This window comes from Penicillium manginii (genome assembly GCF_028828005.1).
Source record: "Penicillium manginii strain IBT 31320 chromosome Unknown utg000005l:1.0-5665137.0:1.0-5668048.0, whole genome shotgun sequence".
Taxonomy (NCBI): Eukaryota; Fungi; Ascomycota; class Eurotiomycetes; order Eurotiales; family Aspergillaceae; genus Penicillium; species Penicillium manginii.
In genome coordinates, this window is record NW_026643106.1 from 1,627,105 (window position 1) to 1,647,633 (window position 20,529).

At 49.3% G+C, this 20,529-nt stretch overlaps 4 protein-coding genes across 4 annotated transcripts; 3 read left to right on the forward strand and 1 right to left on the reverse strand.

Moving 5' to 3' along the window:
* Positions 1-1,898: 1,898 nt before the first annotated feature.
* Positions 1,899-7,672, reverse strand: pkhB (putative sensor histidine kinase/response regulator; the record flags this gene model as incomplete). The annotated part of the gene is given in 5 exon segments (XM_057103639.1): positions 1,899-2,192; positions 2,265-2,378; positions 2,438-5,572; positions 5,610-7,135; positions 7,150-7,672. The coding sequence occupies 5 exon segments, from the start codon at positions 7,670-7,672 to the stop codon at positions 1,899-1,901; spliced, it is 5,592 nt and encodes a 1,863-aa protein (XP_056958596.1).
* A 1,470-nt stretch (positions 7,673-9,142) lies between these two features.
* N7533_006990 (uncharacterized protein) lies at positions 9,143-9,562 on the forward strand (the record flags this gene model as incomplete). Its single annotated transcript, XM_057103640.1, has 3 exons — positions 9,143-9,374; positions 9,420-9,470; positions 9,519-9,562. The coding sequence occupies 3 exons, from the start codon at positions 9,143-9,145 to the stop codon at positions 9,560-9,562; spliced, it is 327 nt and encodes a 108-aa protein (XP_056958597.1).
* An 868-nt stretch (positions 9,563-10,430) lies between these two features.
* N7533_006991 (putative sensor histidine kinase/response regulator) lies at positions 10,431-17,661 on the forward strand (the record flags this gene model as incomplete). Its single annotated transcript, XM_057103641.1, has 5 exons — positions 10,431-10,785; positions 10,967-13,858; positions 13,914-14,667; positions 14,728-15,602; positions 15,656-17,661. The coding sequence occupies 5 exons, from the start codon at positions 10,431-10,433 to the stop codon at positions 17,659-17,661; spliced, it is 6,882 nt and encodes a 2,293-aa protein (XP_056958598.1).
* A 1,826-nt stretch (positions 17,662-19,487) lies between these two features.
* N7533_006992 (uncharacterized protein) lies at positions 19,488-20,008 on the forward strand (the record flags this gene model as incomplete). Its single annotated transcript, XM_057103642.1, has 2 exons — positions 19,488-19,505; positions 19,751-20,008. The coding sequence occupies 2 exons, from the start codon at positions 19,488-19,490 to the stop codon at positions 20,006-20,008; spliced, it is 276 nt and encodes a 91-aa protein (XP_056958599.1).
* Between the last annotated feature and the right edge of the window lie 521 nt (positions 20,009-20,529).

The window sequence follows — 20,529 nt, forward strand, 5'->3', positions numbered from 1 at the left end:
GGGCATTGCAAACGGGATACCTCTTCCACCATCCTCATCGTCATAGCCCCGGTCTCCCCGGTCATTGACCGCAATGCGATCCGCCCCTCCCTGAACTTCGAGATTTTGGTTCTCGGGAAACTCAACTCATAGCCTGCACACTTTATGCCCCCATCCTCCATCTACAAACTTCCCCAACGCACACACCTCGACCATTGCAATGAACCTGTCCCTTTTCCTGGATATACATGCATGCCGTCAACTTATTAATTCAGTTAAATGCGTTACACGAACCCTCTGGTTCGATCCGAAGGATTCTAGACAACGGTCTCATCCCCACCATCCCCAATGTTACCCGTTTTGAACTCAGTTATATGGATGTCGCCTTCTATCGGTGACCAGCAACTCATATTATCATCCTTTTTATTGATTGACTGTCAAACTTGGAGCAGCCCCCAAATTCCCGATGATCGCAGCAAACTCCGGCCTAAATAATTTGCCAGCACTAGAGTGGGGTTGAGGCGGGGATTTTTTCGCTCTCGACGCTTCCTTCACCGCCACATGCAGCGCCATGACTGGATGGTTGGCAATGGCCAACTCACACTTCTTTCCCTTTTTGGGCCATGGTTCAATTTTTCTCCCTCCTTCTCCCTATGCTGCCCCAGGTATGATCTGCTGAATGTGCGGCAGGGCCTGCGTTTGCTGTCAGTTTCAACAATATATATGGCTCTTGTCGGATATCCACGGCCGGTCTTTTCAATATCAAAAATGCCCATCATTGTCGACATTTGCGACATTTTCGAGCTCGTAAAGCACTAAAAACTAACTTTCGCTTCTTATCTTACATTGCACAAAATCAATTTCGACAAGCCCTTACCCCGATTAGGATACCCTCCCGATTACTATCAGCCTGGTGATTCATGCCGAGGTCCTTTGGCTTTATGCCTTGCATACAGCCCCTTTGGTGACTCCCATTATGTTTTTGATGGCGTTTGATCGAAACCTTGACTTTCACCCTCCCTGTTGCACTTGAGTTTGTCAGATTGAGACTTCATCTTGATCTAACTCTGTTTCTAAAACCAGAGCTAGAGCTAGGGCTCGATGGCCAAGACCTGAAGCCTCTTGATGACTGTTCCTCCGAGGCTGTGACTAGGTCGTCAAGTTAGTACATACTAGAGTATAGTAGAGATAATCGAACTGAATAACAAGGTCACCGGCCCTTTTCATCAATTAAAAACGGTCCTCTTTAGCTTAGTCAACATTAAGAGCAAGAAAGCCAGGGTGTCAAGGTAAAGTCAATGATAAATACAGGTTGAGAAGATAAAAAGGTGTCGTTGCGCGCTCGTAATCTGGTATCACGTGGAAAAGGAAGCAACACAAGGCTGAAAGAGGAGAAAAAAAAATCGAAAAAGCCAAAGGCAGTATCCCAGCATTGACGCCAAGCGCCCAGAGTCGAAAGCAAACCCACACAAAAAAAAGAAAAAGAAGAAAAAAAAATCAAATAATACAGTGGCGTCTGGCGACCCAATGGACACGCTGTAGGATTGCGAGAAATGCTCAGTTCCCAATGCAAATGCAGGCAATGCACGAAACCTTCTAGCCTCTTGGACAAAGTGTGGAGTGAAAAGAGGTGCGCAGGGTAAAGGGTAGGTAAAGTTGATGGAATCAAATTCATGTGTAAACCTCCTCAAAAGATTTCACATATTTCCTTGTTGCTCCGCTGTGCTCACCAAGACGGGTTTGAAGGGGAAAGAAGTCATGCAAAAAGGAGGTATCCGCTTGATCGTGTGTTGGAGATAAAATGCAGGGGGAAAAATGCGAAAATTGGCGGGGATATCGAGCGGAATTTGCAGGAAACGCCAGGGTCACAAAATGCAAAAGCTATTATGGAAACCGTGGCCACCCTAAAGAGCGAAGCATCAACGCCGGGCAGATGCTGTTTTGTCACTCCCTGGGTGAAGGCGGTCGCGGAGAAGCAACAACGGTTTGTTGGTATCGAGAAGGCCCATCATCATCTTGCCTAGTTCGTTGTGCTTGATGGGCTTGGTGACATAGTCATTGAAGCCTGCTTGTGCGGCATTCTCGATCTGATCGGTCATCGCGTTGGCTGACAAGGCCATGATCGGAATCTGGGGGTAATGGTTCTTCTGCTCCCATGCCCGAATTTCTCGACAAGTATCGTAGCCGTTCTTGATTGGCATTTGGATGTCACACTAAGGATCCAGAGTATTAGTACTTTTTGTGATCGGCAGACCTGTTTATAGGGAGACACTGAGTTGACTCACGATGATAAGCGAGTAGTAGCCCGGTTCTTTGGAAAAGACCATGTCTGTACATTCCTGGCCGTTCGAAGCAGTCTCTGACATCAGCTTGATCTTGTCAAGATACTTCAGCATCACCTATTAGAAAGTTAGTAACTTCAACATGTTTGTTTTGGGTAATTTGATTCGATACGTACATCACGGTTGGTCTCATCGTCCTCGACAAGCAGAATGCGGTAACCTTTGTTACCAAGGACTTCCTTGACCATCTTCGACACGGTCTTGAAGTTATTGTTGATCTCTCGCGCCATGTCTTGGTTGCGATCTTTGCTCAACTCACGCTTACTATCAGGGTCAAAGATGGTGGAGAAAGCAGAAGGCTTGACAGGCTTCGGCACGATGAACACCTGTTTGCCAGTGGCTGCCAGTTCTTTGACTCGAGTACTGATTTGGCGTTTCTGGTATAAGTCCGAAATTATGACTACCACGGGTGCTGTGTTCGCATCGATTTCTGAGACCTGCTGAATTACTTCCAAGATGTCGTCTGTCGCGGGCAAATTCAGAACCAAATGGGTGCACTTTGCACCGTGGCCTTGTGTGACGTCCTTCAATTCATCCACATCGGGTAATATGGTAATTTTGAATTGAATTTCATGCGGGACGACCTTCTCGATGTGCTGCTGGGTGGCTTTCCGGGTATTATCGAGCGGGCACAATATGACGATAGAGAAAGGTCCTTGTGAAGGAAATCCTGGGGAGCTCACAGGTAGCTTGCCTGAAACCGAGGCACCTTCAGAAGGCGACGGCGTTTGGTGTGCACATGCGTTGGAAATACCCTCTGGGGAAGGAATTGCCGTGTTTGCATTTGATTTGTGCTCTTGGCCGAATTGATGAAACATGTGCGAAGTTGATACATCCGGGGTCGGAAGGGCGGAGGACATAGCAGAAGGAGGGTTTAGGCCACCGCTATCGATGGGCGACTGGGTTGTCGGGGAATCGAGATCCGGGGATAAAGCAGTGGGGTCTTGGAGCTTGGGTTCGAAGGTTTTCGGTATTTGGAGAGAGGACCGATCGTACGACGTAGTCCTAGATCCCACAGGCCTCCTAGAAGCAGTGGAGGCCTGACGAAGCAGTTGGGGTCTCTCGGAGGGCGAAGGAGGAGGGGGTGCATCCACTCTGACATTGAACGAGAACTTCGCACCTTGGCCTTCTTTGCTGCTCGGTGTGAGGCTACCGCCATGCATTTCGACCAACTGTTTCGAGAGAAACAAACCTAAGCCACTACCAGCATTTTGCTGAGACCCACTCTCTCCCAATTGACTGAATCGCTGCATCAGCCGCTCCGCGTCCTTTGAGCTGAATCCTTTGCCAGTATCAATGACATCGAAATTCAAAAGGGCCTCTGTTTCTTTGAAATTGACGGCTGTGTCGCGATGGAGGCTGCAGCAAATATAGACCTCGCCTTGTGAAGTAAACTTGACCGCGTTGCCGACGAGATTGATCAGGACCTGGCGGATACGGAATCGATCACCAATCATCATGGCAGGGACGTCGGCTTCCATTAGATAGTTTATCTCGAGACCCTTGTCGATTGCCCGGGAAGCGATTGTGTCGATCACATCCTCGATCATGGACCGGACATGAAACCACGAGTTCACCATAGACATCTTACCCGCCTCCACGCGAGATACGTCTAAAATGTTGTCCACGAGTTCTCGAAGATTAGTGGAGCTATTTTGGATGGTATCAAGCATTCGCCTTTGGTCACTGTCGAGCTGAGTGTCGAGAATGAATGGAATGGTGCCCAATATTCCGTTCAGGGGAGTCCTGATCTCATGGGACATATTGCTGAAGAACTTGGTCTTCGACTCCATTTGATTGTTCAGCTGACTCATTGCTTTGTTGAGCTCCCGTTCAAGGTTCTTTCGGTCGTTGATGTCGGTGCATGTTCCATACCAAGAAGCCTCTTCGCTACCAAAGCTGCTCGTCTCGACGCATACCAAACGAACTAGATGCCAACGGAAATCCCCTCCTCGAGATCGAAGACGAATCTCTGTCGAGTAAAACACGCGGCCGTTTTCGTCCCTTTGTAAGGATGCCACACCACGTCTCACTAACTCGTCAAGGGCAGATGAAACACCATGGTTTTCCAAGCTCGAATCCAGAGGCGCAGTGTCATTAGGGCTTTGTGTTGTCTGGGAAGAGATTCCACCGCATTTTTCGAGGTCATCGGGGTGAACATGTTTGGCAAATCCAAGATCAAGAGCCTCTGCTAGATTCTGGCCGGTATACAGGTTCCATTGTTCGTTGACGAATATGAGTCCGCGATTCTCGGTAGCCTCAAAGACGACCTGTGGGATCGAATTCGAAAATGCGCGGTATTTCGCATCGGTCGCGAATTTCTCTCTCTCTTGAGTGGCCTTGAGCTCAGAGATATGCTGTTCGTGAATGTCAAGAAAAGAGCCAATCCAGTACAAAACCTCTCCCGTTGCTGATAAAAGCGGGTTGGCCCGAAAGATGAACCAGCGATAGGCGGTTTCGTCATTGAACCTCCGGACGCGTACTCTTTCAGTAAACTGCGATCCAGTTCGCAGCGCATTCGCCCATTCACTCGACACATGATCCCTTTCGCTATTATGGATGTTTTGCCATGGATCCCGGAGTTTCTGTTCCTGCGGTTTGCTTCTTCGGTACGCGTCAAATTTGGTACTTGTCCATATCATCTCACCGCTTTGAGGCTTTGCTAGAAAAAGATGGAGGGGAACAGAGTTGAGCATTAACTGGGCGATAGTGTCAGGAATTGGTCTGGTTAAATCGCGCTGCAGCTGGTTGTAGAAAGAATTCGTCGACGCCTGGCGAGACGGCTGCTGAGTCGGGGAAAACGCCGATGGTGGCCGCATTTCATTTAGAGGCGATGCATTGAAATTGGGATCCTGTGGGGTGTTTTCTTCGCTCGTGATAAGTTTACCGGCCGTTCTCTCTGTATAATCCGTATTGACAGTTGACTTAGAGAGACGGTGACGTTGCTGTGGAATATTGTCGCGTGGTAACTTGGACTGCTGATTCTGAACGTTGAAATAACCATCTGAGATATCGCTGGAGCGCAAAGCCGGAGACTGATTGTTTGAACCTAATCCAAGTTGACCAAGGTCAAAACCTGGCGTTCCCATGTTTGAGACCGCAGGGCTATACTTCGTTGACGAGCGATCGCTAGGACTAGTCAGGCTAGCCCGGGCAGACATGGAACTCTCGTCGCCGACAGAATAGCCGACATGGCCGCTGAGGCCCGCCACAAGTTCTAGCTCGCTGCTTGCGTCAGAAAAGGTTCCCCCCTAGTCCCAATAAATGTCCGTAACGTGGCGCTTCCACTTTGGAGGTTATTTGGCGTTCGAGCTGGCTGTATTGTTGGGCCAGACAGAACGAGGTTGTGAGGTGCGGCATCAGGAGAGACAGTGATTGCCGGAGATTAGATGGATAAGGCACTATTGTTGACAGCAGTGACACGATGGCCACTGGGAATCTCAAAGTTGACGAGGAGCCATGATTAGATTGGCCGCCATGGAGCAAGGGAACGTGGACCACCGTCTTTGAGTAATCAATTCCAATGGCCTCCAGGGGCTGTACATTGGAATAGTCGTGCTCAGGAGGGTTCTTTGCAAAGGCCATTTCGTCAACCGTATGGCTGGTGAAGAAGGGGTTGGAATCCGCGTGTGTTCGTGGGGCAGGTGATGGTGCAGGCGACTGAGACCAAGGAGATTGTGGTATTTGCTCGTATTCGTCGAATTCTCGCAGATTAGTAGCGATGAGGTTCCTCTGCTGTCCAACAATGGATTGGTGTTCACCAGGCACCTCGGCACCAGGCGTGACCTGCACGGTTTCTAATGGGCTCCGAGCGGCCCTGTCTGATGGTTGCGAAATGCGAGTAGGTTCATGTTCCGTGTATTCACGGGTAAGAACGATAGGATTGCTTCGACCAAAAAGTTTGACAACCCCAGTACGCTTGATAAGTGGATCAGACTCGTTTTCTAGTGGTCTCGGGATCGGGAAAACAGCTTGTCGAATCGGATCAAGTGAGTTTCTTGGCCAATCTTTGAAATCATTGTGACTGCCCACCAGCTCAGACTGCTCGGCAATTCGAGCATGCTTTTTCTCTTGTTTGACGGCGTTTGACTTCGGCAGATGCTGCTGTCGATCCATCTCCATTGCGCGGTGTTTCTTGTTCTGGGGAAACCCGGCGAAAGAATGACGCGATTCTAAAGCCGGTCGACCTAGCAGTGGAGCAGGCCCTGGGGTCTTGGGCTTGAAACCCGAATCTTGTTCTTGTCTATGCCCCAATTCATCACTATTCATGGTACGAGAGCTCTTAGTCTCGGGGGCAGAGCCAACTTGAGGGGGAAGGGTCTGGCCATTGTTCGTAACCGCCTCCGCATGTCCATTGAAAATTGCCTTTTGTCCCCATGGCACATTCTCCAGGTCCGTCGCATCTCCAGGGACAGCCAGCGTGACACGCTCTGCCCCGTAATGCGCCTGCAAGATTTCAATGAGATTTGTCCACCATGCTTCAAGTCCCGGATCTGCATTCAATTTCAAAGTCAGGTCGTAAAGGTTGGGCGTCGGGACTTCTGCATCCTCGGTGGCAGTATCATGAAGTGGCGGGCCAAAATGCGGCCGTTGACCTGGCAGCTTCGGTAACGTCGGTTTTCCGTCGGGTGTATGGGTTACGGGTGAAGCACGGAGCCTGTCAGCAGGGAACTTCAACCTAAATTGGCCCTGGGGTCCTGATTTCTCCATAGCTGCTTTGGAGGGTTTCACTTGGTTTTGTTCACGTGGGAAGGGATAGGATGGGGTTTGAGTTGCGATTTGATCGGCAGAAACAGAGTTGTCGACACCTGTTACTGTCCCCCGGAACCTATGGATCCGGAGGAGGGTTGCACTATTGTGACCGGGGTATCTGCAGTGGAGGAGTTTGACAGACGGCGCTTGCGAGGCGTTTCGGTTGGAGGTGAGGATGAATTTCCGGTTTGCGTCAAGGACGAGTGTTGATTCTGAGTTTGCTGCATCTGTTGATACACCAGCAGCTCCTCCATTTGTCTGCGCAACTGCTTCAGAGTTTGGGATGAACGGCCCTGGTCTTCCGGTCGGTCACTTGCAACCTGGTGATCTTCTGTGACTGGTGTCAACCCCACCACCTGCTCAGCCGAATCTCCGCGCGAGAAGTGAGGTTTTCGTGCCGGCTCCTTCAACGATGTATCCACACCACGGGTCAGCCCATCCAACGAGATTCCAGTCACATATTCAGATTCGTAGGATTGTCGGCAGGTCGAGGATGATCGGGATACTTGCAAATTATGAGGCTGTGGGACGGCGACGGGCGAGACGGTTTCGGTTGGGGAAGGAAATGGAGGAGTTCTCCTGCTATGCACGTCCCCCATTCTCTCTCTCTCGGTCTTCCGATTGAAGAGAAATTCAGTACGCCTGGGCGACAGTGAGCAAGCTCAGAACTCGGGCGATCATTCTTCGGTCACAATGAACCGGTGATGAAATGGGAAGAGAGGGGTTTGTCGGCTCTTGTTTGTGTGTTTGTGTGTTTGTGTGTGTGTGTGTGTGTGTGTGTGTGTGAGTGAGTGTGTATATTATGTGTATGTGTCAGATCGAAGGAAACAAGAGCTAGGATCGGAAAACGGCTGGCAAGAACCAAGGAGAGGGAGTCAGAAGGCGAAGTTGTCGTCAGGTCGATTTAGAATCCGAGACTGGGTAAGGAATAAGGTTTTGATGTTGAAGGCTGGATAGGAAGGTCACGTAGGGTTGGGGGAGGAGAGGAAGTGGGAGTGGGGGGGAGAGGAGAGAGCGAGAAGGATGTGTGGTTGGCCAGTCATGGAGAAGAAGAGAAAGAGGAGAGGAGTTCGAACTGGAGTACCCGCCCATTTTGTTTGGATCGCCCAGGGCGTTTAGTGGGTTGGAGGCGCTGGGAACCAAGTGGATTCTATGACGTAGAGTATACAGGTTACAGTTTACATACAGTTTACAGTTTACAGGTAGTAGTTATTACAAGTGTATGTACTCTACAAAGCAGGGCTGATATATAAGTACTGAGGTATTATATCTCTATTTCTATTTCTATTTCCAGTCCCTAGATAACCTCTCCTCTATCCCTTCTATTTCTACTTCTACTTCTGCCACTGGTAGCCTCAGTACCAATACAGTACAGATACCTTGATCCACTGACCGCCCACGGTCTGCAGTGAGTATCGTCAGTCCAAATGACAAGTCCTAGTCTCCTACTTTAGGGTACATACGTTCACCTCCTGTAGCATTCATATGTAATTCCCATTAATACTAGTACCTACTAGTCACTGACTAGGATGGTACTGCTGACAGTTGCCAGTGCCAGTGCCAGTGCCAGTGACAGTCCACTGGCACTCATCGTGTGTTCATAGTTGGACATCTGCTACCCCTGGCCATATCATAATATTTTTGTCCCAGTGGATCCGTATCTAGCGAGAGTCAGACTGATTTCCCTAGTCACACAGTTCACCAGCCAACCTTCAACGTCATGGGTCTTTTAGTACATACAGCACAGTACGCAGTGCTCTATACACCTCCCGGAATGAGTTTATTGATGATCCAGCACAGAGTGCTGGAATTCTTCGACTTGGTCTCAGACCATTTGAATCACCTCTCTCCCTTGGTGATCCATCCCAAAATTAGCTACGTCGTGGTGCAGCGATAGTCGCCTTAGCGGTTGTTCTAGAAAACTAGGGAAATTAGGACTCTGGGGGAGCGGCCCTCTTGGAAACCGTAAACGAGAGTGATCGCCCACTGGTGGCGCACGGCTCGAATAAGATCGCACCCCAGAATGGGTCTGCCCCCTTTTTTGCAGCGCAACCGACTTCGTCCCAGAGATGAATGCCCCAGACCTCCGCGATCAGGGCACCGGATCATCTGATCAGCACAAATACGGTCGGTCATCGTCATCTGGTGGGCATTTCGGCCATTCCAGCCCTACCGACTGGCCTGCAGCTACACCGTACAGCCGCGGCGTCTTCAAACCCCGTCAAACGGAAGGTGAGGAGCTGAAGAAAGTCCTTACCCTTTTACCCCTACCTCTACCCCTCCCATCAGCGATTGCGATATGTACGTCATGCCGGCTCGTGGCTGAGACTGCGTCACGCCGTACAGCCTTGGCGTCTCCTTCTCGAATCCCTATCGACGGGGAATTTGAAGCCTCAGGTATGGCAAGGTGTGAAGTAAATTCAGTACAGACTCGGACTGTCCTAGCCATGTATTGGACTATCAAGATATGCGGGGGTGGAGATGGTTAGAGGGCGACTCAGATCATAGGGTGAACATCCCAAGGCTACAGGCATAACCGCCTCCCGGCTGCAGGTAAAGTGAGAAGGCTGGCACGGGACAACCTGGGCATTTACCTGCATGATGTATGTACGGAGTACTCTGCGTCGGTACCCTGGACTCGGAGTGACTATAACAACTTACTACCTAGGTACCTACGATATGGATTCAAGTTCAAATTTCATACAAAGTCGCATCAGGTGCCGGGGTCTACCTAGTAGTACTAGTAGATAGCCTTGAAGTTAGAAATAGCTCTCCCCGCAATTCACAATAACTACCTAGGTAGTAGTACTAGTAGCTGATAGACCTCTGCCAAGGAAGGCATTAAGATTGGAACTTGACTTAAGAAATATATCTACCTACCCAGGTACTGGTCAGTTAGGAGATACTAGTACTACTAGTATGTTCCGAGGTTCGTCTACCTAGGTACTATCAGCCACCTGGGCAACTTGAAGATTCCCTGACCCAAATTCTACTATAGACGATACCAGTACTACTAGTACTAACTAACTAGTTGATAACTAACTACGGAGTACAGTAGTTAACTATCCATAAGTACCGTGTGCGTCTGGATCTGGGCCCACCGGAAGAATAGATTTTCCGCATATGCGCTGCACCACTTGGTAAAGTCACTCACAATGATCAATGATCACCTATTAGCTGTCAGTGGCCTGTGGTGGTCGTCTGTCGTCCTTCAACCTTCAAGACACGTCGCCTTTCTACTCCATCGCAACGGGATAATTGAATTTCATCTTTTAGCACGTGTCGCACAGCCTTCATGTTCATCCCACCGCGGCATCTCGTTGCCTGAAACCTTCGAACTCTCCTCTCCCGGACCCGATGAGTCCTGCCCATGGTCGCTCAGGCAATAGGAACTTTACTGATCTGGTGATGGAGGAAAGCAATCACCTCAGCGACGACTTGCCGCTTCCGCCAGCCCGGCTTTTCGACCGTCTTAGCCAGCTGCCGGGCTATACATGGGACCAGTCGGTGGAGCCCTTTCACTCGACCTATAACCACTGGCACATCACTGGGTTCCGCCATGCTATTGAAGCAGATCTATCTACCCCGGTCGCGACCTCTTCTAACCCCGCTTCGTCCGGCCCATCCAGCCTCACTCGCAATTCCCCACGTATCGACCTTCGTCTGGCCGCCCGCACCCTCAACCGGCGCCACAGTGTCAGTGAAACTAGCAGTGAGCTATCTGTCTCCCGAGGCGAACAAGAGCAAATATGGATTCCAGTTGTTGCGCGCATCTCTACCAACGTAGTCCGACTGGAACGCGAATTTCATATGTTGAGATCGATCGTGCAATCCTCGGACCCTGATTGCAATCATACCGTACGGCCTATTGACCTCATAAGGTTGCCCCCCAGATACTGGCGACAATTCTACACTCCTTGTGGCCATTTTTGAGCATCCTGGCCATGACATGTTGCGAGATATAGTCACCTTCGGCCCAGCATCATTTGTTGCTGGCGCAAGAGGCGACAATAACGTAACCCCCAACGAACAAGTCGACCTGCCCGCTTTTTTAGATTTTGCTGTTGGTGCCTGTGATTGCCTAGAGATACTGCATTATGGGATGAAGACGGTGCACGGAGAGATTCGTGGTGACGCTTTTCACTTTTGCGCTGAAACCGGGGCTGTCAAGCTCTCAAATATCGGCAACGGTGCCCGCTCATTTGACAATGTTCTCAGCGAAGGTTGGTCCTCGGTTTCCCGAGAGCTTGGTGCCAAATACAAGTTGCAATTCATCGCGCCTGAACAGACAGGCAGAATGCCCACAGAACCGGACAGCCGCACCGATATCTACGCCCTGGGCCTTTTCTTTTGGTCAATGCTGGTTGGAAAATTGCCATTCGAGGGCACGGACCCTATGGACGTTGTTCAGAATGTACTCGGCAAGAAGTTGACACCCATCTCTTCTAAGAGAATGGATGTACCTGATGCACTTTCGGCCGTGATCCAGAAAATGACACAGAAAGGGGTCCATGATCGCTACCACACCATTTCATCTGCCAAGAAAGACTTGATGCAGATCGCACACTTGTTAGGTGATGGGGACGGCGAAGCTTTGAATAGCTTTCGGATTGCACAGCATGATGTCTCCTCATTTTTCACCCTTCCATCACGAATGTTTGGTCGACAGAGAGAGTACGAACTTATTTGCAGCGTGATTGACAAGGCCAAGAAGCGCCAATCATCTGCTCTTGCCAAAGCATCATCACAAAGTCCAGGAACCGCGCACGCACTAGCTTCAACATCGTCCATTTCGGACGGCCGTGTTGACAGCTTTGAGCTTGCCTCTATGTCAAGTGATTCTGGATCATTCCACCTACCACCTCGGACGAGCTCTAATGCGACAAGCTACCATCTGGCCCATGTCGGCACTCATGAATCAACTGTTACCAGTGACGCGGCTTCCTCGACACCCAAATCTGGGCCAACCCCAACCAGTCAAGAAATACCCCCGAATTCATTATACAGCAAAACGAAAAGTCCTTCTCATTCTCGATCTTCTTACAACACTGACAGAGAGAGCCATCTGTCGATCCACGCCGGTAGCAACAGCCAGCATTCAACCAATGCCTTTAGTCAACATGACACTCTGGGCTCTCTAGCAAAGCAGAAGAGTTCAGCAAAGATTCGCCGAAATGGACGATGTGAAGTCATCACGATCAATGGCGCTGCCGGCATTGGAAAAACGGATCTCCTGAATCGGGTACAGCCAGTCATCCGTAAAACCGGGTTTATCGCTATCTCAAGGCTTGATCGTGCGAAAAGAGTCCCGTTTGAGCCTTTTGCCAAGATCCTTGCTAGTCTCTTGCGTCAGATTTTCTCTGAAAGAGATGTCACGACCGAATATCATGACAGTATCCGAACCGCTCTACGTCCAATATGGCCTACACTTCACAAAGTGTTGGATCTACCCGAACAACTCATGTCGCCTGGTGTGAAGTACAAGCCATCATCACTGCGGACTGCTGCCAGTTCACAACCCAATATTGACCCTACCAAGGGTGAACCAGCTAAGCGTATCAATATTCCCTGGATTGACCAGGGCCAATCATCGGTAGATTTCTTTTTATCGAATGCAGCATCAAACAATATGCGTCTCATGGATATCTTCTTGGAGATAATGAGAACAATATGCCAGTACAGGCTTATAACTGTGTGCTTGGATGATCTCGAGTATGCAGATGACGAGACGCTGGAACTTGTTCTGAACATCATCAGGGCCAAGTTGTCTTGTGTACTTATCCTCACAAGTCGCAAGGATGAGATTGCCTCCGAGCAAGTGAAAGCTTTGTTCGAGATGGAAAGCTCTAACGTTACCCGCATCGATCTCCAGCCACTTGGAGAAGACGACATCACAGAGTTTATTGCTGCCACAATGCACCAAGAGCCCAATTCGACACTTACTCCACTCACTGCAGTGATCCAGGAAAAAAGTCGAGGAAATCCCTTTTATGTGAGGGTGATGCTTGAAACCTGCTATCGGAAGAACTGCCTGTGGTATTCCTGGAAGGACTCGCAGTGGCTTTTCGATCTCGATAGGATATTTACGGAATTTGTGGCCCCCGTTTACGGCGAAGGCCTCGGATTGGGCTTCCTCACGAAACGCCTACAGGAGATTCCATCTGCTGCGCGATCAATCATGGTTTGGGGTGCTCTTTTGGGAAGCCCATTTTCATTCTCGTTGGTCCAGAAACTTCTGACGAGCGAATTTCTTTTCTCCTCGGACGACGACGATGGAGACATTGATCTCAGCTGTCCGCGAAATTCCACGTTGATGAGACAATCGGAAGGTGATATGGTTGTCGGTCTGCAGTACTTGGTTCAGACGAACCTTCTAAACACGGGCAAAACCGATGATGAGTTCAAGTTTGGCAATGACCGCCTCGCACAGGCGGCTCTGTCGTTGGGCGAAAGCCGAAACGTAGAGAAAATGCACTTTATCATTTCTCAGACTCTGATGAAATACTATCATGACTCTCGAAGCCTGTATTCGATGGCTCATCACGTCGCCCTCGCCTCACGAACCATCAAATCCCGAGTTGGCCGAAGAGTTGATTATCGACGAATCTTATGGGAAGCTGGCCAGACAGCTGCACAGTCCGGAGCCCGACCCACTGCTCTCTGGTATTTCCGCCACTGCATTGCCCTTCTTCAAAATGACCCTTGGGACCCTCGCAAGATTGACGTTTACTACGACGAAACTATGCGTCTATTCATTGCGACAGCAGAAATGGCGTGGTCTCAAGGTCAAAATGACGACGCCCTTACATTGATCGACGCTGTTTTTTTCTCACGGCAAAGATGCCGTGAGCAAGTCAAAGGCTTGGGTGATCAAAGCCAAGATATTTGCTCAACTGGGGGATCATCCTCGGTCGATGGAATCACTACTTAGTTGCCTGGATGAGCTTGGAGTTCATCTCCGTGCCCCAACCTCATACGAGGAGTGTGATGCCGCCTACCGCAGACTGAAATCGTATCTTCAATCTGCAGACTTTGATGCGATCTTGCAGAGGCCGCTCAGCAAGGATCCCGATGTGGTAACGATAGGAGCTGTCATGTCTGAGGCAATGGCCGTCACATATTGGGATGATGCTTTAACCTTCTACCGAATGGCCATTGAAATGATGAACATTCATATTTTCAGAGGGGGATTCACGCAAATCTCCATCGGCTGTTCCCATCTTGCCATGATCGCCTTGAGCCGCTTCAAGGATCTCGAATTTGGTGCCAAACTTAGCGATCTTTCTCTCTCACTGCTTGAACGTTGTTCTGAGCTTTGGACCCAGAGCCGAGGTTCAATCGTGCATAATCTTTATGTTAGTCATCTCCGAGTCTCTATGGAATCGACCTTGCCGGCCGTTGAAGCTTCGCTCGAGGTTTCATTTTCAATGGGGGACCCGTATATCACTCTTGTGAGCATTTCGTCAATGGCCATGACTAGGCTCTATCTCGGACACGACATGGCCCAACTGGAGGTGTTTTGTGTCGAAACCCCAGAAGAAATTCCCTTTTGGGGCAAGGACACGCGCGGTGGCGCTAGTATATTAGGTGTTCGGTTCGTACCACCCTTGCAGAATCTTTTTGGCCTAGGCCATCACTGATATTATGAATATAGACAAGTTGCGCGATCCTTGCAAGGCAAAACAGATTATCGGTCCGCTGACAACGTCATGTCTGACGACAACCACAAAACAAGTTCGTACATGGCCTATCTGGAAGCCAACGCCAGTAACGTCGACAGGCCTCGCGATATTTACCTAGGTCTTTCCATGATCCCCTTGTGTCTCTATGGTCACCATACCAAAGCCATTCAGGTCGGAACACGGCTCCTAGACACCGCATACAGGCTTTGGTCTTTACGAGTGAATTACGCAATTTACTTCTATTTGGCTGTATCAATCCTGACACTTCACAACGAATTTCCGTCCCAAGGCTATCTCGACGGCAAAATGGACACGGTTCTACGATACAAGGAAGTGATTGACTTTGCTAGGACAGCCTCAGAAGCAAACTATGGCATGTGGGCCTTGATACTAGAGGCCCTCCTATCTGAAGTTCGAAATGATCATAGTGCTGCAATTCAGGCCTATGAAGCCGCAACTGACCACTCTCAAATCCATGCATGGCCATTGGAGGAGGCGCTTGCCCTTGAGTTGCAGGGAGAGTTCTTGGTGAGGCGCGGTGCAAAACGAGCTGCTCGATCTGTTATGTTAGATGCCATCGCAGCGTGGAGCTCCATAAGTGCCAGCGGAAAGGCTTCAATGCTCGCAGAGAAGCATGAATGGCTCCTCAAAACTGCCACATCTGCCAGAACAGTCGATATTGGCTGCCAAACAGTTGACTCATTACTCGAAATCACCCGTGATGCTGCCCAAGAGGAGAATGTCATTCCTTCGCAGATTGAGGAAGATGAAAGGAGGCAGCGTTGGATCGAGCAAAACGGTGTCACATCAGGCGAGAGGTCCATGGATATCTCAAGCGTCGGGCTAGGTAAGTGCATTATTTGGAACCAGAGAACTTCCAGCGTACTAACAGCGAGATAGACATCATCGATCTCTCCAGCATCCTCGAGTCTAGCCAGGTCATGTCATCGGAACTCCAGATCGACAAACTCTTCACAAAAATGCTAGAGATTATTCTCGAGTCCTGCAACGGGTCCGATTTTGCTGTCATTGCCACGGACTTTGACGAACATGGCTTTGCCATTGCCGCAGCTGCAGACGCTGAAAAGGGCCAGAAATCATATCCAGATGGTCGGCCATTCTCTGAACTAGAGGGTCGCATGGCAGAAGGGATCACTCATTACGTCATGCGTACAAAGGAAGAGGTTCTCGTTCACAATGTACTTGAGGACGAGCGCTTCTCCAATGTGAATGAGGCCTACCATGCCAACTTTCCCGTGGGACGATCCGTCATCGCTCTACCGATTGTCCAGGCAGATCATCTACTTGGTGTTATTCATTTGGAGGGAAAGCCAAATTGGTTTACCCAACGAAACGTTGTCGTTTTGCACCTCTTGTGCAACCAGATTGGAATTTCGCTATCGAATGCATTGCTTTTCCGCGAGATTCGCAAGGTTAGTGCCAAGAACGCTTCTATGATAGAATCGCAAAAGCGCGCCCTCGCACAAGCCCGCGATGCAGAGCAAAAGGCGAAGGTGGCCGAGGCCGAGGCCAAACATAACGTCAAACTCAAGGAAGACGCGGCCAGAGCAAAGTCCATCTTCCTCGCAAATATCTCTCACGATCTTCGTACTCCCATGAATGGCGTTATTGGCCTCTCTGAACTACTGAAGGGTACCCAGCTCAACAAGGAGCAGGATGAATATGTGGAGTCCATTCGTGTCTGCGCGGACACTTTACTTACGCTCATCAACGATATTCTCGACTTCTCCAAGCTGGAAGCTGGGAAGATGAAGATTTCCACAGTTCCGCTCAATCTCAAGGAGACAATCTCCGAGGTTATTCGTGCACTTCGATATACCCACCGAGAACGCGATCTGGACACAATTGAGGACCTGGAGCGTGTTCCACCAGAGCTTGTCGTTCTCGGAGATCCAGTTCGTCTCCACCAAATTTTCATGAATTTGCTGAGCAACAGTTACAAGTTCACGCCTAAGGGATCCATCACGGTCAAAGCGAAGGTTGCTAGAGAAGGCAAAGGACGTGTTCGCTTGGAATGTTCAGTTTCCGATACCGGGATCGGTATTCCCGAGGAGCAAAAGGCGCGCTTGTTCCGGCCCTTCTCCCAGGCGGACCCATCAACGGAAAGGTCCTACGGCGGCAGTGGACTAGGCCTCAGTATCTGCAAAGCAATTATTGAGGATGTTCTTGGGGGTGCCATCTGGCTTGATTCCGAATCCGGTATTGGGACTACAGTGACATTCCACCTGGTATTCAATAAAGCGCCCAAGAAGACAGCCGTCAAGGCGGCCTGGTCCCAGGATTTGAGCCAGACAGAACACAAAGAAGAGGCCAAGGCCAAGGCTCGGGACCTCACCCAAATCCCGCGCGACCAAATCAAAGTTTGCATTGCTGAAGACAATCCTATCAACCAAAAGATTGCAGTCAAATTTGTGAACGGACTTGGCCTTTACTGCGAAGCCTATAGCGATGGGAAACAAGCCGTGGATGCATTGCGTGCGAAGTCCAAAGAGGGCAACCCGTTCCATATCGTTTTGATGGACGTCATGATGCCTACGCTTGATGGATATAATGCTACCCGGGAACTTCGGCGAGATCCCGATCCGAACGTGAATGAGGTTCTCGTCATTGCTATGACTGCAAGTGCCATCGAAGGCGACAGAGAGAAATGCCTTGAGGCTGGCATGAACAATTACCTTCCAAAGCCAGTACGATCCCCAATTCTAAGCGAGCTGTTGGACAAATACCTTGCCCCCGTTCCTTCACATCCACGCACCCGACTCGCGATTCGACAAAAGGGATCAAGGGGAAGTATTGGGCCCGATGCTGGTACCCCAACTAGCTTCTCTTCGTCGGGATCCGACGATATTAAACATACACCATTTTCAAACTCTGGGGGAAAATAGTCCCCAAATGTTTTCAAAAGATACCCTGCACAACTGCACCAGGACATAGAAGGATCAGGCGTCATTCAGGAATCGTTTTTAGTTATTTGATTTTGGGTGCAAGGTTGTTGATTTATCATGATAGTGTCATATTTTCCTAGCGTGCCTTGTCTGAACGAATTGACGACCCGCGGTGTTACTTATTTGGCGATGCTTTCTGTGCGGCTTTTTCCAATAAGACATTTTGAACAGTTCAAGTTGGTAGTCTAATGGTTTCATCGTTCATAGTTGCGCATGAAATCTATGTTTGTACAAGTTCACCTAGACAAGAGACATGTGCAGACACCTATCACTACCTTTTGGTAGCTCTCACCTGCCAGTGGGCACTCAGGAATGCCCTACTGGCATGATGTCTTCGCGTAAGATGTCACCGACACGCTCGGTGACATTCGTGACTCGGCAGATATTGCAGTCGAAACTCACTACACACCGGTCACATGGCCATATGGGCCGAGGTTCGGTTTTCTCTTCTAATATAACTCTACGCCAACAAGGCCTAGATGCTTTACACTCCTCAACGTGCCATCGTTATCTTGAAACCAAGGGAAAATAAGCGGCGGCAACACAGGAGAGGCCGGGCCCAGGCAATGATGCAGTGGTACTGCAATCACTTGATAAAGTTTTTGGACTTTGTGAAAGGCAAGAACTATCTAATAAGCCAATGTCCGTACGCGCGCTGATAATAATTCACTGCAACTACCCGGCTTCAAGATAGGTACCAGAGGGTGGCTGACTCCCAGTGTGCCTTTTAGTGAGGACTTGAACAGCTGCACTTGAGTATTAATTTATTTCTATACACTACAAAAGGGAATGAAAAGAGTTAGTTCCGGGAGTACATGTCACGTATATGAGAGTCAAATTGTTGAAGGTGTCCAAGCACAGTGGATGAAACGGAATCGGTTCCGATGCAAATGTACTTACCCGTCGGAGGGATGCCTGTTCTGTAGCACGGCTTCCGTCTTCTATCGTCTTGGGATGGAAAACAAGGAAACCTCAGAGTGTATATCTTAGAGTTATTGAAGATCAACGGCTAATCGAAAGGCATGGTGCCGTCTCCGCCATCGGGGCCCAGGGAGCAAGCTGAACAGGCTAAGCCAATCGGTCCCTGTCTCAACCACCATAGATCCTGGCCCTGAATGATCTGTGAAATATTTTCTCCGAAAGCCTTCGCCACTAGCCTGAAATCCAATCATAAAGCAAAGGATTCCTACCTCTCGGTACGAAGGGTCACACAGACAGATCAGGTACCGAGTTAAGACGTTCTCAAACACCTTACTCCAGCTCCGATCCAAGCCCTCTTGCTTCTTATAACTAGAAATTCTTGCTCGATGATTGACATTGTTGAGACATGAGTCATGCGTATGCCGGGAAAATTGGAGGGATCAACGGATTGTTCACATCCAGTACTAGCCCTGGAGTAGTTTCACAAATGATCCGATGTCGCGGTCATTTAAATGAACAAATATCATTTGCGTGGTATTTGGAGGTGTCGTGGGCAACTCAAGCGTGAGGATACATACTAGTATTTTTATTGTTTCTGTGACATCATGACGTTTGATATATGGCTTCTTTTATGTAACAGGGTAGGCTGTGTATTTTGCCTGTAACATGGTAGATGTCTTCATATGCTCGAAATCATGCACCGGGTGCACAACATCTCCTGCATTGATGAAACCGGAAATTTAGCAATACGTGGGCCATACCCCACCGTCGCGGTCTTCTATGCAGAGATCGAAGGTTCGAAGTGGCAGCTCTTTTGATCTAAACTTGTTCGGTTTGGAGAAAAAATGAAGGAACAAATCGAGGTGAGACCTAAAGTAGGCTAGATGACTGACAGGGCGCATTAACTCTATTCTTGTGTAATCAAGCTTGCTCCTCTATCAGTCCAGACGTTTCATTCAATTGATTTTTAGATGTTCCGATCATTTCTGTACGGCAAGGTTAAGACGGTTTTTCTCAGACAATTCTTTGTTTTGCCTCAATGCGAAATGTTGGGACTAACACCCTCAATCGTCTGTGAGACAAATTTCTATACAGTATTTTAATCTAGCTTCCGACGGTCAAATTATATCACCTCAAGAAGCTGAGCATGGATGCGCACGACCATACGGACTGGTTCGGGACTAATACATCGCCCGATCTGCCTCATCTTCCAGCAGACTTTTCGAGCTATGCATGTCTGGCTGCGCGGACGGTAGAGGGGAAACGGTGTCACCATGGAGCTACCAATGAGCAGTTCGGTGAGCACCGCAAGGCTACCTATTGGCTTGACTGTCATCACGAGACAAGTTTCGCTTTTTTCCTTTGAGGCAAACGGGACGTCACCTTTGGACGAGGCATGCCGCCAGCTCATCGAGTTCCGCCAGCTGCCATGAATGCCACAATTGCAGAGCTAACAGTGAGCTGAATAAACTTCCTTTTGCGTATGGCTTCAATCCATTTCTATTTCCGGGATAGTCTGGTCTGATGCCTCTATCTGTACTGCACCCTGAGATTGTTTCCTGGCCATCCCCCCCCCCCCACCCTCCTCCTAGGTAGCACCCTGGTGTGGCTGCCGGGTATTGGAAGCTTCGGTGTCCTGTGAAGGACAGTAACAGCTGCCACGATCTTGTCGTATTATAATTAAAGAGTCTCCGGGCCCCCATGCTTGCTACATTCTCAGCGTCCATTTTCTTTCCCCGATCTTAACTTTCCTCTTTTTCTTTACCACCATTTTAATATTGTTTCCTCGGAAGAAAAGCCACTCTTGACCCGCTCGCTATTGATGGTCCAAAAAAGGGTTCTACTTAAGGGCGCTCAGAGCATATCACCTGTCACTTCAATAGTTAC